The sequence below is a fragment of the Electrona antarctica genome (assembly GCF_951216825.1).
Source record: "Electrona antarctica genome assembly, chromosome: 3".
In the NCBI taxonomy this organism is placed as follows: Eukaryota; Metazoa; Chordata; class Actinopteri; order Myctophiformes; family Myctophidae; genus Electrona; species Electrona antarctica.
The window spans coordinates 1,197,265-1,218,086 of NC_136808.1; the positions used below are offsets into that span (position 1 = coordinate 1,197,265).

Consider the following 20,822-nt stretch of genomic DNA (forward strand, 5'->3'; position numbering starts at 1 on the left):
TTTCAGAGCGAACGTTTTTTTAACTCAAATCTCAAAAAACCCAGTAAGACCTGAGGATCTGAGTCTACAAATGTCTTCTGAATCCTGACAGTTTTCTGATAACCCTATGTGTCCATATCGGTCGTTCTGAAGGGGTTAAAACCTCATGTTTCGATATCAGTGGTTTCTCAAACTATTTCATGTCAAGGACTCCCCAGAATGATATGTACTGTATTTGCCCGCAGACCCCCCCATCTCAAACTGCTTTGTTCCAATAGACGCCCAGCAGAAACGATTTGAGTCAAAAATGTTCGCTGTGAAAGAATGTAATATTCAAAGATTTGCGCAACATTTACACAATTTGTAAAAAACCAACATGAGACCAACCTCCGATGAATTTAGTCTTGACCACCAGTAGCTCTTCTATTAACCCCCCTTTTGTATTTCCTTCCTACATGGTCTCACAAAATAACAGAACTAAAGCCAGTATAATGAATCGGTTCAATATAACCCATAAGGACAGATGCACTAAAAAAACAACCCAGAGTAAAATGTGGTACCAAAGAGAGAAACGATACCTAAAGATGGACCATAACCCAACAATTAATTATGGTCCCGGAGAAGCCAAAACTACAGAAGTCAGAACAAACACAATGGTATCTCAGAAGCCAGACCGTAAGCTGGTAGACCGTAGCGCGCCACAGAGTGGCGCGCTACGAGCTTGTAGGTCTGCTATTTTTGAAAAATCGAAGAACGACTGACACAGAAACATAGCTTTTTCAGAAAACTGTCAGGATGTAGAAGACATTTTTAGAATCTGATCTCAGGTTAAAAATGGGTTAACGGTTGAACCAACAAACAACAGAGATAGAAGCCAAGAAGTGAGTAGAGAGAGAAGTCCTTAATGGGCTGGAGGGAGGGAGGGAGAGATCTGAGGGGAGGCAGTAGAGACGGAAACAGAAGTGGAATGCGGGTGAGTGAGTGTTGGGTGGAGAAAGAGTGGGTGAAGTGGAAATGAGAGTGGGGGAGGGGAGGGGGGGGGGGGGGGGGGGCAGATGGATGGACGGACGGAGAGAGTGTTGGTTATGTAAGACCCCTGGTGAATGGCCCGGCGCTCAGCGGAGCAAAACCGTTCTATGTTTGGCGGCTCATTATCGGATTCCTGTGAATGAGACTGTTCTCCACAATACTGATCCTCTGCCAGAGACAGCAATAATACTGGAGAGAAGAGGACACAGGGACATGTGTTTTCTACTGGAGAGAGGGGACACAGGGACATGTGTTTTCTACTGGAGAGAGGGGACACAGGGACATGTGTTTTCTACTGGAGAGAGGGGACACAGGGACATGTGTTTTCTACTGGAGAGAGGGGACACAGGGACATGTGTTTTCTACTGGAGAGAGAGAGGACACAGGGACATGTGTTTTCTACTGGAGAGAGGGGACACAGGGACATGTGTTTTCTACTGGAGAGGGGGGACACAGGGACATGTGTTTTCTACTGGAGAGAGAGAGGACACAGGGACATGTGTTTTCTACTGGAGAGAGAGGACACAGGGACATGTGTTTTCTACTGGAGAGAGAGAGGACACAGGGACATGTGTTTTCTACTGGAGAGAGAGGGGACACAGGGACATGTGTTTTCTACTGGAGAGAGAGGACACAGGGACATGTGTTTTCTACTGGAGAGAGAGGACACAGGGACATGTGTTTTCTACTGGAGAGAGGGGACACAGGGACATGTGTTTTCTACTGGAGAGAGGGGACACAGGGACATGTGTTTTCTACTGGAGAGAGAGGACACAGGGACATGTGTTTTCTACTGGAGAGAGAGGACACAGGGACATGTGTTTTCTACTGGAGAGAGGGAGGACACAGGGACATGTGTTTTCTACTGGAGAGAGGGGACACAGGGACATGCGTTTTCTACTGGAGAGAGAGAGGACACAGGGACATGTGTTTTCTACTGGAGAGAGAGAGGACACAGGGACATGTGTTTTCTACTGGAGAGAGGGGACACAGGGACATGTGTTTTCTACTGGAGAGAGGGGACACAGGGACATGTGTTTTCTACTGGAGAGAGGGGGACACAGGGACATGTGTTTTCTACTGGAGAGAGGGGGACACAGGGACATGTGTTTTCTACTGGAGAGAGAGGGGACACAGGGACATGTGTTTTCTACTGGAGAGAGGGGACACAGGGACATGTGTTTTCTACTGGAGAGAGAGAGGACACAGGGACATGTGTTTTCTACTGGAGAGAGAGGGGACACAGGGACATGTGTTTTCTACTGGAGAGAGAGGGGACACAGGGACATGTGTTTTCTACTGGAGAGAGAGGGGACACAGGGACATGTGTTTTCTACTGGAGAGAGAGGGGACACAGGGACATGTGTTTTCTACTGGAGAGAGGGGACACAGGGACATGTGTTTTCTACTGGAGAGAGAGGGGACACAGGGACATGTGTTTTCTACTGGAGAGAGAGGGGACACAGGGACATGTGTTTTCTACTGGAGAGAGAGGGGACACAGGGACATGTGTTTTCTACTGGAGAGAGGGGACACAGGGACATGTGTTTTCTACTGGAGATTGCATTAATAAGAGTCTGCATTAATAAAACTCTGCCCTGTCCCCCAGTGGGCTCCAGTGAATAATCATAATAATAATAATAATAATAAATCTCTGCCCTGTCCCCAGTGAATAATAATAATAATAATACATCTCTGCCCTGTCCCCAGTGAATAATAATAATAATATTAATAATAATAATGCATCTCTGTCCCCAGTGGGCCCCAGTGACGATGAGGACACGCAGGAGAAGAGCCTGTCTCAGGTGTACGACCGTCTGCCTGAAGGATGCTCTCCTCTGGACATTCTGAAGAGGAGGGAAGAGAGGAGACGCATCGGTACGACCAACACAAAGGACAAACTAGCATTTATTTAGCTAACTTTAAAATAACATCTATATCACTTTTATGTATGTTCAGATTAAAAGTTATTATAACAAAGTTTTATAGAATACCTACTTTCACGACAGACTTTAAATATATTTTTCCTCATATTATTTTCTCTTTGCCACTTTCTGGTATGAATACTTGAACGAATACACCAGGTTATTATTGGCGTATTGTCTTGAAACGGTACAGTATATGACATGTTAACCTCTCGTCTCCAGGCAAGGCCCACGTGCGCCGGGCCATCCTGGGCCACGAGGAGGCTCTGAGGATCCACGGCCTGTGTCGTCACCTCAGGCGCCTGGAGGTGCTTCATGACATCCTGAAGGCCAGTCACGAGCGCTCCCTGGACAAGTTCAACCGCCACGACTACGAGGACGAGTTCACCGACCACATGGACGCACCAGACATCATCTGTGAGTTCTGCAAAATGATGATAAGAATGATAATGCTGCTAATGATAGCATTAGTAATGATTTTGTATCATTTTAATGATATAGAATAGGACAGCAGTTGCGTGTGACTTCTGTTGTTTGGATGATATAAGAGCAAGAAAGGGAGCCCGGTCAGGACGGCAGTGAATATGTGACTAAATTTGACTGAGGGACTGCCATTGGATTTTTTTTTATTTTTGTTTTTTCATGTCACATGAAAGCAGGGAATCATAGCCTCAAATTGACATTGGTTGTTCAGTTTGACCCACCAGTTTTGGAGATATGGCTTATAGAGTAATGTCTTGCAGAGAAACAGCAAGTTGAGAAAACAGGCTTGAAAGGTTCACTTCTGGGGTCTCTAACATTACACCTAGCTACATGTTTGGGCATTTATTTCATATTTACATGTCGATTTCAGCTCTGACACTTATTTCAGACATGCTCTAGTATGTGAAGAGTCTGCCTGTGCTATTAACTAATTTTGATGAGTTAATAGCACATGCATTTTGGTGAAAAGCTGTAATTTGCGCGATGGCAGTCAATATAATATAATATGTGATCAAATCTGGTCACATATAATAACAAAAGTGGTCCGGGGACCACCAGTGGTCCTTTAGGGGCTTCCAGGTGGTCCCCAGCTAAATGATGGAGAGTTGGTAACCAAATGGACCCCTATTAGAATTGAACTCTTGAGAGTTTATAATGGAACCATTACTCTCTCAAGACTTAATTTTTCGTTAAACTTCTGCATTACTTAATTTACAAGAAATCTACACAATTAGAGGATGTTAGAATACTTGTTATTTTGATCAAAGTTTGCCTGTTATCTCTCCTATGGTACCAAGTTCAATACAGCATGGAATTGCATGGAAAGTCTTATTCAACGATAACAAAATAACAAAATATTCTTTTAGTTTTGGGTCTGAGATGCTAAATCTCATCAAATGGTGGTCAGAGGCTCAAATCCCCAATAAATAATGGACCTTGATGGCACTAGACTAGAGGCATGCATAGTTGAGCTGTGTTTTCAGCACCCTCTGGTGGACAGAGCGGGTGGAGGTGGGTTCTGGAAGTGAGGCCAAGTAGCAGCCTGACCACTTTGTTTTGGGAAGTCTGGAGCCTTGTTTTAACCCATTTCGGGCAGGAACCCCTTTTGGTGTTTTAAAGCATTATGTTATACTTTAGCTATTGAAAAATAGCAGATCTACAAGCTCATAGCGTGCCACCGAGTGGCGCGCTACAAGCTTGTAGGTCTGCTATTTTTGAAGTCGTGAAAATCTGGCGCAAATCTTTGAATATATATATTCTTTCAGAGCGAACGTTTTCAACAAAAGAAATTGCTTCTGCGGGGGTTCCCTGGAACAACATCTTTTTTAGATGGGGGTCCGTGGACAAATACATATAATTCTGGGGGTCCTTGACATCAAATATTGAGCACCACTGAAACATTTGTAGAATCGTTCCCAGGTCTAAATGGGTTAAGGGCCTTTGAGGTGCTGTGGTACCATGAGGTGTATGCATAGTGAGGGCGTTTGTTGGGCTCTCTCGGTCTTAAAAATAATGTGAAACAGGAACTTTAATTCAATACAATTTAATAGTACTGTTTCCGTCTATTTTTTTTTTGCTGACCAACAGAGTCATGACGACTGTTGTGTTGTAAAACACACTCTGTTGAACGGACGACCAGAGGTCATTTCAAAGTGCTGTTTTGGCAACAAACGCAACCAGATGACATGACATCTTCTTTGTGTCCTTGTGTCCCTTCCCTCCCTCCATCTGCAGCTAAAACGGAGCACAGGGCAGAGCTGGAGGTACCCGTGGCCACCAAGGTGAAAGTCGCCGACTTCTTCCACCGGCTGGTATGTGGGCTACTAATAATAACCTTTCCATTCACAATTCACCTTATTCACACGGCCGGCCATTTTTGCTAATAAGTTACCACCACCCAAACCAAGGACTGTCTAAAGAGGACGAGACGCGAAGACCGTACGGGCGACGCCCTGTTGCACCATGGTGCTCCATGGAAGGAAAGAAACATGCGCAGTTGAGACCAAGGAAGCTGAACGCGGAAGTGTTGGCTGCATATAGCCCATTGCGCATGTTTCTTTCCTTCTATGGAGCACCATGGAGCACCATGGAGCAACATGGCGTCGCCCGTACGGTCTTCGCGTCTCGTCCTCTTTAGACAGTCCTTGACCCAAACGAATGGGGGTGGCATTTCTTCCCAACCCGCAAATTATGACAACGAGAGCAAAATGGCCGCTGTGTGAATATAGCCAATGCTTGGTTCATTTCCATACATTTATTATTCCCTTGGTTTATTCTGAACGAGACACGGCGGATGCTCTGGATTTGTGTTGTGTCTGAGATTTAAACTTTAAACGTTTTGCATTTGTTTTTTACACCCAGAGTGTCCCCCTGTGTCTTATTTCTGAATTTACAATCAACCAAGGATGAGACTTCAGTAAGCTTTGGCACATTTGACACTGTGGCTGTGGCTGGAAATATGTGTACACTCTTGAGTTAACTCCAGTACTGTGTACTCATTTCCAGCCTCAGCCAATCTCTTCACAGAAAGCCATACATACAGTAGTCCATACTGGCACTTGTTTGTTGGTGGTTACGGTGTGAAGCTTTCTGAAGTGTCATCCAGAGGGACAGAGGCAGCACTAACACTAGCCTGGGGTCCACCTATGCTTTCTATGGCATAGGCAGCTCCCGGCTAACCTGACTTCGCCAGATGGGGCAGCAGAGAGTACACTGTGTTCCTCCCTCCTGCTCAAAAACTCTCTGCTGCCCCATCTGGCGGAGTCAGGTTAGCTCCCGGCAGGATCCGCCGGGAGAATCTAAACGCAGCTGTGCGACATGAGACTAATTAGTTGGAGCGACAGAGAGAGAGGAGTGTGTGTGTGTGTGTGTGTGCGTGTGTGCGTCACTTTAACAAAGGTGCAGACGATCAGAAATCAGCAGATAGTAATCGACGTTTGCGACGTTTGCGTTTGCGATTTCCCTGGAAATAAAAACGTCTGTGTTTCCGAGGCTACACTAACACTAACCACACACAGAGCCCTGCTGGGTGCTCTGTCGTCTTCTCTCACAACACGGGAAATACTGTATGCTTTGTTTGTAGCGTTTCAAAAAAATAAAATGGCCCAAAAATACATGCATTTGTGGGGGGAAATATATTGGAGAAAATAATAAATAAATGTGTTTCTTTTGGGCCATGTATATATACAATATATATTCTATGATGTGGGGAATCTTATGGTGAGATATTAACATTAACACTTTCAAAATAGTAACCCAGGGTGCCCACTTTTTACATTCATTTTTTTTTTTGGACATATATATTGTTTTATAAACGGACGTCTTGGGCACTACATAGCGGGATTTCCCAGGACGTCTGTGGACGTCTTGGGCACAAGTTGTGTTAATAAACAACTTCTTGTACCTCCTGTACCTCCAACTATATAGTCTGTGTGTGTGTGTGTGTGTGTGTGTGTGTGTGTGGGTGTGTGGGTGTGTGGGTGTGGGTGTGGGTGTGGGTGTGGGTGTGGGTGTGGGTGTGGGTGTGGGTGTGTGTGGGTGTTGGGTGTGTGACATGTTTCAAGTATATTATACGTGGTCTTGGTAGACTTGGTTCGGAAGTACAGATATTCATCAAAGACCTGTGAAATGAAATGCTCAATGCTAGCGTTCATGTGGTTAAGAGAACATCTAACGGTATTGTACACTGCATGTGGCACTGTAGCTAGAGCAGTGATCTCAATAGTGAAGCATTAAGGTGCGTTCAGACTTGAATTTAAATATTCGCCTCGGTTCGTCCCGTTTGTGCTGCGCCAGGTCGCGCCGTGCCCGTTTGTGCTGCGCCAGGTTGCGCCGCGCCCGTTCGCGGCCCTCGCGCAACTTCTCGTCTTTGTGTTGACTTTGTATGTAATCGCGCCGCTCTGACCATCCAAGTCTGAACGCACCTTTACGTGTGAATGGGCGTTAGCCAGTTGCCACAGAAGAACACCTTGTTGAGTTTGACAAGGTGTGTGGTGTACGGGGTGCAGTACTTAGTTTAGACAGTTTTTGGGTTAGACTAGTCATTGGTTAGACCAGTCATTAGTCCTACAACTACAACCTATCTCAAACCCTCACCCTAAACCTAACCTCCCACAGGGCAGCACACCTAAACCTAACCTTAGTTAACCCATGTCTAACCAATGACTAGTCTAAACTAAGTATGCACCCCGTGTGTACGTGCTTGCGCGCGCGCGACGTCTTTTGAGTTAGAGCTTAGTTGTAAATAATGCTATTTCCAAAGGTGAGTGATGAAACGATAAAGGTGAGAGACTGAATGGGATCCTAATCTGATATGGTGGATTAAAAGCCTTCTAAGTCTTTATCAGTGGCTTCATTCAGGTCGCTCTGCGACTAGAGACAGAATGTCCCCTCATTACCAGGAACAAAGACGGCACTGTCCTCCAAACACAAATATCAGCACTTACAGTAGTCTGATGTGTTTTAAAGGTCACATGCACATAGCTAGGAGTTTCTTTTTGATATTTAGTCGACTAAAACTAGACTGAGACTAAATGGTGTGTTATTCAAAAGACCAAAAGTCTAAGACTAAATATTTTCTGGCAAAATTAACATTGCATTAAGACTAAGACTAAAAGACTAAGATTTTGATATTTACTCGACTAAGACTAGACTAAGGCCCAAACCACACCAGCTGCAACTGATTGCAACTACTACAGTACATTTCAAGCACAACTCAATACAAAGACTGAGTTAACGACCCTGAATAAAGCATTACACTTGTTTACAAGAGGGTCCACCTTGTTCAATTCATCAAAACATTTAGAGACGTACAAATAGACACTTCTATATAGCCAAAGAACAGAACAGGAATTCATCATAAAGGAGGTAAAAAGGGAAAAGAAACATATACAGTGAGGGGAAAAAGGGGTGGGGTGAAGGGGATTCCGATTTTACGGGGGCCAATTTCGAATTGCAGCCGTCCGTAGGTGCCCTTTGAGAGCAGTTTTGAAGGAGTCAAGGGATTTGCATGTCTTAATGACTGTTGGTAGGGCGTTCCACATTTTTGGTGGCATAGGAGCGAAGATAATTTAGTCCCTTGTTTGTGCCGAATCTGGGTTGCTACTGCCATTGGGAATAATGGTTGCAAGTGGTTACAGGTTATGTTGCAAGTAAACAATTTTAGAAGACTAAAGACTAAGACCAGTGTGTTATTCAGAAGACTGAGACTAAATCAAAATCTGCTTAAAAAATGAACACATAGAAGTATAGGAAAAAAGAAGGGAACCTGCACACTCATATGCTCCAAAAGGTATATTTATTGACAACGTTTCGAGCCAAGGCTCTTCATCTGGTCAAACAAGTTTGACCAGATGAAGGAATTTGACCAGATTCCATAGGAATTTGACCAGATTCCATAGGAATTTGACCAGATTCCATAGGAATTTGACCAGATTCCATAGGAATTTGACCAGATTCCTATGTCACTTTTTGAACCCAGCACCTCCACGAAGTGATGTGCGTATTTTACTATAGTTTCTGTACAGATAGAAGTAAATCAATGTATGAATACGTGCATTTTCTACTACAGTACGTACTATAGTCTGATTTACCGTATACTTGGTGGTGCCGATGTCGTGGACTCAAGACAGCCAATCTGCAAGTTCGCTATTGTGAGTTTGCAGATCTATTTTCTGTGTGCAAAATGGCACGGTACCAAGTACCAACTTAAGTATAAATCAGGTGTGATGCTGGATAGGTGCCAGTGTTGTTTTTGGCAGCACATTTTGATTTTAGTTTTAGTCATAGTCCCTTGAATAGTTTTCATTTAGTTTTAGTCACATTTTAGTCACCTGGAATGTTTTAGTTTTAGTCTAGTTTTAGTCGACTAAATATCAGAAGATTTTGTTTAGTCGACTAAAATGTATTTTGGCGGGCCTTGATGCCGTCAGCAAGTGTTTTTACACTTACACTTAAATTACGCTGAAAATAGCCAGAAAGAAAATAGCCGATCTACAAGCTGGGCTTGTAGATCTGCTATTTTCAGCATGCAACCAAGTGTAAAATGACTTATACTGGATCTCTAGTCCACAAGTCCCTTCCTAACATTTTAGTCTAGTTTTTATTTGTTGACGATTTGTTGTCAGTATATTTAGTCTTAGTTTTAGTCGTCATAGCTTAGTTTTCATTTAGTTTCCATTTAGTTTTCGTCCGTGAAAAAAAGGAAAAGTAGTCGACGAACATCTTTCGTCTTAGTTTTAGCCGACGAAATCAACACCGATAGGTGCACGTTGTAGCACGACTATTGTCTGCTACCTATTGGTTCTTTCCCCACAGAAGAGAGTCTGGGTGCAAACACACAGTTGTACACTTTTTATTGCTCGCAATATAAAACACGGTAGTATTGTACTATTGCTTAATATACTTCATTGTTGCGACTCGTTTTGAATTGGCAGATCGGCTATCTTGTCAAAGAGATACACAGTCGTACAACACGTTTTTATGTAAGACTTAACCCATTCTGGACGGGAACCCCTTTTGGTGTTTTAACGAAGCATTATGTTATACTTTAGCTATTGAAAAATAGCAGATCTACAAGCTCATAGCGCGCCACCGAGTGGCGCGCTACGAGCTTGTAGGTCTGCTATTTTTGAAAACTCGTGAAAATGCGGCACAAATCTTTGAATATATATTCTTTTTATTTCGACGTCAGGCGTCATGCACAGTCCTACCAGGGCACTTAGTCCATATCCATCCCAACATTGCTGATTGCCGTGCGATAATTCCCAAACGGCCATAAACCTTGCATCTGCTGGCGTCTTCCTGGATTTAGGATTATGTGTGTGTCTTGTTGCAAACCCAAGGCCCAGAACACTACTAGAAGGGGAGAGCATCAGACAGACGGACACTATATTCATCCCCAGACTGACACTTTATTTTTTCCCAGAAGAAATTCAGGTATCTCATAATAACATGGCTCATACAGGCATACAAAGCAATTCGTTAGTTGGCTAAAAGACCACAAAAGGAAACAACAACGATGATGCTGAGGTTAAAGGACCACTTCACCACTTTTCAACCTATCTTCATATAATAGGTCCTCAGTAATAATCATGATAAAATGGCACCATTTTTTTCTACTCAGTCTGTGTCTCATAGGAGGGCTGTGGGCAGTTTAGAAACCGTCCTCCAGTGACATCATCGTTAGGCAGATTGTTTTTTAAAAATGTTTTTACAAAAATGTTTAGATTTTCATTATCGTGAGAACGATGGCTTCCATTTTCGCATTGCAACTTTTCAGGACTAGGAAGCCTGCAGTTTCTATTTGCTTGGATTCCCCATCGATGATGTCACTGGTGGACGGGTTTCTAAACTGCCCACAGCCCTCCTATGAGACACAGACAGAGTAGAAAAAAACTGTGCCATTTTATCATGATTATTACTGAATACCTATTATATGAAGATAGGTTGAAAAGTGGTGAAGTGGTCCTTTAAAGGCATAAAAAAAATTCTTAACTTTAACCGTGATTTCCCAAATTTGGGCATTTCATTATCACGCCACTTACGTGTAAGCCACTCCCCGCGATATCTACCCGGGGAGCCCAAACCACACCTCCTCGTACCATACGACACAAATACTCTCCCACGGGTCCTTTACATTTTCTACATTCTCAGAGTTATTATAAATGGACAAACAAATGAACACTGGGGATTTCACTGTGCACCTGAAGGGAGACATTTCTACAATGACCGCCATTGTTATCTCCTGTGTGAAAGAGTGAAACAGGGTAATGTAGAGGAAACTTGCTGTTGCCGTCAATCCCACGATTTTTGTTAAGCTTAAAATTGCTTTCACCCAGTGTCAATTGTCTAGTGTAATCCTGGGTACTACACTCCCTCTGCCAACCTGGGGAGAGCAACGGACTGACCTCATGTTTCCTTCAATGCATGAGGAGTCCAAGACACTTTTTGTTTTCACCCGATAGGGGGAGTTTCCCCAGTTGGACGTAGTGCGTGGAAGGAAACACGTTATTCCAACCAGTTCCTTTTCCCCTCCATCAGGCGCCCCGGCTGACCAGGGGGAGGCAGTTTAGAGACCAGGATTTGTAGTTTGTGAGAGGGTACCCTACCCTAGGGGACACAGGGAGAAAATGTAAGGGTACCCTACCCTAGGGGACACGGGGAGAACATGTAAGGGTACCCTACCCTAGGGGACACGGGGAGAACATGTAAGGGTGGGGACACGGGGAGAACATGTGAAGGTACCCTACCCTAGCTAGGGGACACGGGGAGAACATGTGAGGGTACCTACCCTAGGGGACACAGGGAGAACATGTGAGGGTACCCTACCCTAGGGGACACGGGGAGAACATGTGAGGGTACTCTACCCTAGGGGACACGGGGAGAACATGTAAACTCCACACAGAAAGGGCTCCTGAGCATTTTTATTTGGTCTATCAGTCAATATCTCCTGTCTTTGTGTGTGCAGGGTCCTCTGTCTGTGTTCTCAGCCAAGCAGCGCTGGACGGCTCCTCGTACCGTCCTACTCCGTCCACAGGATCGAGACCTGGGCTTCACGCTGAGGGGAGAACCACCTGTTCAGGTGGTGTCACTGGACCCCCTCTGTCCTGCCGCTGTAAGACACACACACACACACACACACACACGTTTTTGTTTTTACGTTTTTATCCCACGATTTTGTAACCCATTTTTCACCCCTGTGTCAATTATCTAATGTGATCCTGGGCCCTACACACCCTCCGCCAACCTAGTCCCCCATATATGGGGGACATGGGGAGAGCAACGGACTTGAACTCATGCTTCCTTCATGCCTGAGTGTCCAAGTTGCTCCTTTACAGTTTCCCTGGTTGGACGTAGCGCGTGGAAGGAACACGTTATTCCTACCAGTTCCTTTCCCCTCCATCAGGCGCCCGGCTGGCCAGGGGGAGGCAGTTTAGAGACCAGGATTACTGCATGTTTTTTGTGAGGGTACCTACCCTAGGGGACACGGGGAGAACATGTGAGGGTACCTACCCTAGGGGACACGGGGAGAACATGTGAGGGTACCTACCCTAGGGGACACGGGGAGAACATGTGAGGGTACCTACCCTAGGGGACACGGGGAGAACATGTGAGGGTACCTACCCTAGGGGACACGGGGAGAACATGTGAGGGTACCTACCCTAGGGGACACGGGGAGAACATGTGAGGGTACCTACCCTAGGGGACACGGGGAGAACATGCAAACACACACAAATTTGAAGCACCCATCTTCTTTTGCCAAGTGTTTTGCCCTCAGTAAAAAATAGCTTTGTTTTGAAGAGTGGGTCCAGAGTGCACCACAGTGTTTGTTTAACTAAACACAGTACATACATTCTGCCCAGACTTTGACGGTGACATTTGGGCCAATCATCGCACAGAGGAGTGAAAGAGAGAAGAGAGAGTGTCCTGCACAGAAAAACGGCTGGGCTGTCAATATTTATACTAGTACACTGCATGGCACACATTAAGCCCAAGTGTTACCAATTAAAAAACTGCATTACATTTGCACACAAACTACTGTACAAAGAAGTGTATCCAAATATGAGTTTATTATGCTGTTTTATTATACAGTTTATTTTCAACTCTGTCTTTAGAAACACTACATCTACACGGTGTAGTACACATGGTCTCAACCCTGAATAGGGAGTTGGGGACGCTAGGGAGTTAAAACCCTTTCTGGATGAGAACCCCTTTTGGTGTTTTAACTAAGCATTATGTTATACTTTAGCTATTGAAAAATAGCAGATCTACAAGCTCGTAGCGTGCCACCGAGTGGCGCGCTATGAGCTTGTAGGTCTGCTATTTTTGAAAAATCAGGAAAATTCGACAAATCTTTGAATATATATTCTTTCAGTAGACTTTCTTTTAATTTCGACGTCAGGCCTAAATGGGTTAAGGAGTTAAGGATGCTAGGGAGTTAGGGACGCTAGGGTTCATGTGGTTCAATGTGGTATCGAACAAAAAGTATCAATGTATCCATACTTTGGACAACCCTACACCCTAAAGGCAGCCTACAGACTTGCATTACCAGCTACAGATAAAAATACACATTATTTGAATGTGTGTGACGCTTTGCGATCCAGACTGAACAGGCAGGGTGTTCTCCCTGGGTATCCAGGGAGAACACTGGAGCATTTTTTTCAGCGACACCTTGGCAGGAGGCATGGCCCAAAAAAACTAGCACATATAGTTCACATACACGATACTTAGCTAAAACTTCCATTCGCAGGTATAAGACACTTTTGACACTAAGCTTAATATGAAAGCTAGTATTGTTTGTTTACATTGTTCTTTTCCTCTGCGTTGCCAGGCCAACGGGCTGAAGGAAGGCGACTACATAGTTTCCGTGGGCGACACAGACTGTAAGTGGATGGCTGTCGGAGAGGTGATGGCTCTGTTGAAGGACGTGGACGAGGAGGAAGGAGTCGACATCCGTGTCGTCAGCATGATGGAGAGCTACCCTAACATGGTAAGACAGTTTACACGTCAGGCGTTTTAGCAGACTCGGTCAGCAATGTTAACCCATTTTGACCTGAGATCAGATTCTAAAAATGTCTTCTACATCCTGACAGTTTTCTGAAAAGGTAGTAATAGAGAAACACAAGCACTTAACAAGACACCGGATAGGCGGATACGTAGTCACGTAGTGCATGGCTACCCAAAACCGGACCAATCTACCCGACACGGTTGTCACTCACTGACACAAGCAGGAAAGACTTTCCCTTGAGTCAGCCATTATCATGTCCTTGACCACAAGAAGTGCTACAATATAACAAACGGAAGGATCTGAGAAAAAGTGATGTTTAAGTTTTATCACATGTCCCACCAAAAAGCATTCATAGTGCAGGAGTGGACAGAAACACTAAACAATAGGTCATTATGTAAAACTAAACTATGACCAGCATACAAAATAAAAAATAAAGCAAAACAAAAGATGAATCTTATTTGTAAAGTTGTTGAGAGGGCACAGAGATCTCCCAAGTAAAATGTCCTTCCTTCCTAATCTTTCTCAACTTTCACATTTGAATTTCATGCAGTCTCAATTAACCCATTTTGACCTGACGTTGAAATTTAAAAAAAATCTTCTAAATTCTGACAGTTTTCTGAAATACCTCATGTTTCTGTATCAGTGGTACTCCATATTTCATGTCAAGGACCCCCAGAATTATATGTAATTGGGCCACCGACCCCCATCTGAAAATATGTTGTTTCAGGGACCCCCCGGAAGCAAAGATTTTAGTTAAAAAATATATATTCCAAGATTTGAGGCACATTTTCACGATTTTTCAAAAATAGCAGACCTACAAGCTCGTATCGCGCCACCGAGTGGCGCGATACGAGCTTGTAGATCTGCTATTTTTCAATAGCTAAAGCATAACATAATGTTAACACCAAAAGGGGTTCCCGCCCAAAATGGGATATATACATGATGGGTCGTCAGTCTGATGGAGGACACCATGTTCCAGGACCTTGTCTGGGGGATTGGAGATGTGGCTTGATATATTGATGTTAGCATTAGGTGAGTTAAAACAATGACTTAGTGGGGATGATGGGAGAAAGAGTTTCTCATATCATCAATCTTCTCATCAAAGTACAGTAGGTGACAAAACTTAAGAAGAGAGCGATGGGGGTAGTGGCGGAGCGGTGTTGAGGAGGGACTCGGGAGCTACAGAACACCTTCCATGGGTCAGAGGCAAAGATAATGAGAGAGAGCATTTAGAAAGCAGGATTGAATTAAAGGAGAATTCCATACCAAATGGCTTTCTTACCTTTCTTTGTAGTTGTTACGTCCCCACCAAAGAGGTCCAGGTGTTATTTTGTGCAAAAGCTCCTTATTGGCTATTTCCCCTACCATAAGCCCTAAATGAATTGCATTGAATTGAATGGGAATTGAATGGGGCACTGGGGTGTTGTGCTAATTTGCTTATTTCCTTTGTTCAAAATTATAATTTTTTTGTATATATCCTCTCTTCATAATGTAAATAATATCCCAAGCGGCACACTTTACTACTTATTTCGATGGATATAAGCGAGCTTGTAGATCTGCTATTTTTCAATAGCTAAAGCATAACATAATGCTAACACCAAAACGGGTTCCCGCCCAAAATGGGTTAAACCACTCTTCAGTGATCAATGTCCCGGTTACTCACTCAGTAAGTAGAGATTTCCCGGAGGTTCTGACATCACAACACTTCATATTTGGGCATGACTGACACAGAACTCCATATGGGGAAAAGGGGACAGATACAGAAATCTCCATAATATGGGCATAAAAGAGACACAGACAGATGGGTGGAACGGGTGCTCTGACACGGGTACAACTGGTATTGCATAGCCGGGTGGGGCATGGATCTCCAACTTCCATCGTTTCCGACTCTGTGCTCTACAGCCGGGCAGAGGTCTAGTGACTCTGTGCTCTACAGCCTGGGCAGCGGTCTAGTGACTCTGTGCTCTACAGCCTGGCCAGCGGTCTAGTGACTCTGTGCTCTACAGCCTGGGCAGCGGTCTAGTGACTCTGTGCTCTACAGCCTGGGCAGCGGTCTAGTGACTCTGTGCTCTACAGCCTGGGCAGAGGTCTAGTGACTCTGTGCTCTACAGCCTGGCCAGCGGTCTAGTGACTCTGTGCTCTACAGCCCGGGCAGCGGTCTAGTGACTCTGTGCTCTACAGCCTGGCCAGCGGTCTAGTGACTCTGTGCTCTACAGCCTGGCCAGCGGTCTAGTGACTCTGTGCTCTACAGCCCGGGCAGCGGTCTAGTGACTCTGTGCTCTACAGCCTGGCCAGCGGTCTAGTGACTCTGTGCTCTACAGCCCGGGCAGCGGTCTAGTGACTCTGTGCTCTACAGCCTGGCCAGCGGTCTAGTGACTCTGTGCTCTACAGCCTGGCCAGCGGTCTAGTGACTCTGTGCTCTACAGCCCGGGCAGCGGTCTAGTGACTCTGTGCTCTACAGCCTGGCCAGCGGTCTAGTGACTCTGTGCTCTACAGCCCGGGCAGCGGTCTAGTGACTCTGTGCTCTACAGCCGGGCAGTGGTCTAGTGACTCTGTGCTCTACAGCCTGGCCAGCGGTCTAGTAACTCTGTGCTCTACAGCCTGGCAGAGGTCTAGTGACTCTGTGCTCTACAGCCTGGCCAGCGGTCTAGTGACTCTGTGCTCTACAGCCAGGCAGCGGTCTAGTGACTCTGTGCTCTACAGCCGGGCAGCGGTCTAGTGACTCTGTGCTCTACAGCCGGGCACCGGTCTAGTGACTCTGTGCTCTACAGCCTGGGCAGCGGTCTAGTGACTCTGTGCTCTACAGCCTGGACAGCGGTCTAGTGACTCTGTGCTCTACAGCCTGGGCAGCGGTCTAGTGACTCTGTGCTCTACAGCGGTCTAGTGACTCTGTGCTCTACAGCCTGGACAGCGGTCTAGTGACTCTGTGCTCTACAGCTGGGCAGCGGTCTAGTGACTCTGTGCTCTACAGCCTGGGCAGAGGTCTAGTGACTGTGCTCTACAGCCGGGCAGAGGTCTAGTGACTCTGTGCTCTACAGCCTGGGCAGCGGTCTAGTGACTCTGTGCTCTACAGCCGGGCAGAGGTCTAGTTGGTCAAATGTGCTGTTAATTCCCACAAAGAATACTTCTCAGTACTTCATTACATCCCCTCTGCAACCTCCCCAGTGACTCGTTACTTAACCATCCTTCTAAACCTCTCCCATTTCTCCCCCAACCCCAGCCCCAGAAGAGTGCCACGTTCTGCGGGAACCTTCCCAAGACCTACTCCATGATCTGCTTGGCCATCGACGAGGACGACAACGGCTCCACTACGACGTCCCGCAAAGTGACCAAGAAGCCTTCGTTTCTGAGCTGGGGCTTGAAGAACAAGCTGAAGAGCGCCAGCACGCTGAGCCTGCCCACGACCAGCCACAGCGCTGCGGGGTCGCTACCCTGGAACAAACCCTGCCCCACGTTCCCTAGTCACAGCACCTACAACGACAGCAGTCTCTACTGAATTAGAGACTGGGGGGTGGGGGGGATGAAACTGATGTCATATATTGTATATTTCCTTTTGAGTACTGAAGGAACAGACGTGGCTGTACAGAAAGTTCCGCTCGACTCTGTTGTCTAAATATAGGACATTTCTCCCATACATCTGAACTGTATAATTGTACCACCCAGAACAATACAGTACAGTGAGAAGGTACTCTCCAAGTCCGCTTCAATATAGTACAACAATTTAAACGATCTTTGTGAATATTGACCAGGCTTATGGTTGTGGCTTCAACAGCCTTTTCCAGATGTTTAAGTGGAATGTAAGTACCCCTGTTTTCAATGCTTCTGGTAATGTAAACGGGTTAGGGTTAGAGACCATCGTTTGAATCTGAGAGTTTGTGTGAGAAACATAATGAAATGCAAATGCGCTGTAAGCTGCTCTAAATATTATATATCGTTATTTTTGTTTGTTTGTTTTTGCCACCGTTCATGTGGTTTTGAAGGAAGTCGTCGATGGCGTTTGTGAACTTGAGTTGGGACACATCACGGAGAAACGATGGTTTTTGTATTTTGGTAAGCGTACTGTCCCACAGATTGTCCTGTAAGCCAGTGTGTCCCCAGTCAACAACCAAGTGTCGATGAGCAAGACATTAAGTCCCTACTACCTGCTCACTGAGAACTATGGATGCTACTTACTCCACTGGGATCTGTCCAGTACAACTACAGCTAGCACACTGGGAGCTGTGGAACTAACCGCCATTGGGCCAACAAGATTACATGTGGGAAGCTGCGGTGGTGTTCTTTCACAAATCCATGCCTTTCTTTCCAGCCTGCCGCTACAGAGGATGCATGTGGGGTTCAGAAGCCCCTTTGTCCACTGCAGGGTCCCTCCCTCAAAGACAATCCCAAGAAACCAGTTTTGTTGTGTTTAACCCATTTTGAGCGGAAACCCCTTTTGGTGGTTACATATCCATTATGTTATAATTTAGCTATTGAAAAATAGCAGATCTACAAGCTCGTAGCGCGCCACCGAGTGGCGCGCTACGAGCTTATAGGTCTGCTATTTTTGAAAAATCGTGAAAACATTTATTTCAGAAAGATTTTTTTTTAAATTTTGAGGTCCGGTCTGAATGGGTTAAAGGGTACGAGTTGTGAGTATGTTTTTGATTTCATAAGTTTGGCCATAAATGCTACTAAAGCCTGTTGCTCGTTTCACCTCTGTACCCAGTGTGCAGGCCATGACAGTCTGTCTGTCTGTCTGTGTGGTTCATAAAGAATGTCATGTCTACAGAAAGGATTCACATCATCCCCAGGACAGTAACAGCAAATCAATGCACATTATATTAAAAGTTGGATCAAAATCCCACAGGCAATGTTTGTTGCTGTGGTCTCTATATACCTGGGTTAAAACAGACCGACACCCTGCTATGTCGGTCTTTATCTCTTTATCTACAAAGTAGATTATTTATACATGTTTGATAATCAAATAATTTATGTGATGAAGGAAAATGGACAAGTTTAAAAAAATAAAAAAAATAAATGCAAAAGCATATACTTGTTGTGTGGAAAAACGTAAAAGGTGAATTTGTGATGTATGTATGTTGGTGTTTAGACTGTCCTTGTATTTGTCTTTATAATGATTTTACATTGTTGTTCTAGTGTTCCTAAGTCTGTTTCTGAAACGGTAGTGTACTGCTAACAGTTTCTGTGTAAAAATCCATTTTTACAGTGTAAACGTCATGAGTTCTTAGCCTAGTTAGTACAAGTATTTATCCCATTACCCCATTAAGAAAATGATGCGTTTTTTCTGTAGTGAGTTTAAAATATTGGTTAAATGTTTATTTACTTCACATGGTTCCTAGGTGCCATTTTCTTTAAATTTGTTTTATAACGAAGAATACATTTTATAATGAAGGATAATTTAAGGGCAATACTACATATGGGTTTTATGGTAATATGCTGTGATAAAGTATTAAGTGAAATCTCTTTCTCACACACACACACACACACACACACACACACACACACACACACCTCTCTCCCAAACATGATGTACTGTCTCATTGTTATGATTATTTGCTTGTGGTTTGACATGTTGATCCTGAATGCTGTAGTCCTGTCTGTACAGGAGCTAATGTTTGTTAGCTAACGTTTGTTAGCTAATGTTTGCGTTAATGATTTTCCCCCTCAGTTCTTACCGCTGTGGAGACGGAAGCTTTACTGATGCTAATTGTTTCCATTGTGTTGTAAACTTCTTGTATGTACAGTATAATCTTTTAAATCTCAATAAAAGTGGGGATAAAAGTCAAACTTGCTCTATGTTCTTGTTTTAGGATTATATCCATTCATTATAAGGAATATCAAATGAAAAGTATATTTTCTCCGTTATTTTTAAGATATAATCAATATACCTTTTTTCCAAATGTCCCTTGGGGAACCACAGGAATGTGTCAACAAAGCAGCACAAATCTGTTCAATGTTGTTATTGTTACATCTTGTGTGAGTACAGTACAATTCTTAGGTTTTGGTTCCCCAACAGGCCAACACTATAGCTGCAATAGTTACATTTTTACAAACATTTGTCAAGAGTTAACTCATTCTAGACGGGAACCCCTTTTGGTGTTTTAACTAAGCATTATGTTATACTTTAGCTATTGAAAAATAGCAGATCTACAAGCTCATAGCACGCCACCGAGTGGCGCGCTACGAGCTTGTAGGTCTGCTATTTTTGAAAAATAGTAAAAATGCAGCACAAATCTTTGAATATATATTCTTTCAGAGCGTTTTTTTCAGGCCTAAATGGGTTTTAAATGAACACAGGGTTTAACTGTTTAGTACACCGAGTCAGGATCTGTTTGACGAGAGCATATGACTCTATAATCCCCTCTGGAGCAACCATTATTATGTCTGAAACCTGGAGCGGAGGCCAGAGAAACGTTACTGTCCACGCATGTGGAAATATGTGTGTTTTTGCTGCCTTTGGGAATTTGAGCGAGAGTCTGGTTGAAGGTCTGTGGAGACTAATAGACTTTAGATGTCTGTGGTCTCACTGGGATTACACGCTCGGCCAACAATGATGTCACACTATAGCGCGCGCGCATGTGTGTGTGTGTGTGTGTGTGTTTATTATTCTATAATAAAATTAAGTCCCAAATACAAGGTTTCAAAGAGCTTGATGAGTGCAATCTGAGAATCTGTGTGTGTGTGTGTGTGTGTGTGTGTGTGTGTGCGCGCGCGTGCGTGCGTGCGTGTATTGTGTATACAGTTACTTGTGAGGGCCAAATGTCTAAAAAATAGTAGTAGAAGTCCATAAATGTACATTGTTGTCAGGACATTCTTTCCCCCTGGTCATTGGAAAAGAAACTGGTTGTTTTAAAAGGATGACAACTGACTGATGATGACGACTTGTATAGACAGCGAGG

At 44.4% G+C, this 20,822-nt stretch overlaps 1 protein-coding gene across 3 annotated transcripts in view; it reads left to right on the top strand.

The window, feature by feature from the left end:
- Positions 1-19,710, top strand: part of rhpn2 (rhophilin, Rho GTPase binding protein 2) — a 63,887-nt gene extending 44,177 nt beyond the window's left edge. The window contains exons 10-16 of one of the 3 annotated variants that reach the window (XR_013789709.1): positions 2,767-2,886; positions 3,156-3,350; positions 5,151-5,227; positions 11,884-12,030; positions 13,747-13,905; positions 17,144-18,377; positions 18,449-19,710. Coding sequence is in view for 2 of the 3 variants with exons in the window: in XM_079497898.1 (XP_079354024.1) it covers positions 2,767-2,886; positions 3,156-3,350; positions 5,151-5,227; positions 11,884-12,030; positions 13,747-13,905; positions 17,144-17,419 (974 nt within the window). In the remaining variant the exon portion in view is untranslated. Of the gene's footprint in view, positions 1-2,766; positions 2,887-3,155; positions 3,351-5,150; positions 5,228-11,883; positions 12,031-13,746; positions 13,906-17,143; positions 18,421-18,448 lie in introns of those variants that run through there. The other 2 variants (XM_079497899.1, XM_079497898.1) reach the window with 2 other exon arrangements.
- The last annotated feature ends 1,112 nt before the right edge of the window (positions 19,711-20,822 follow it).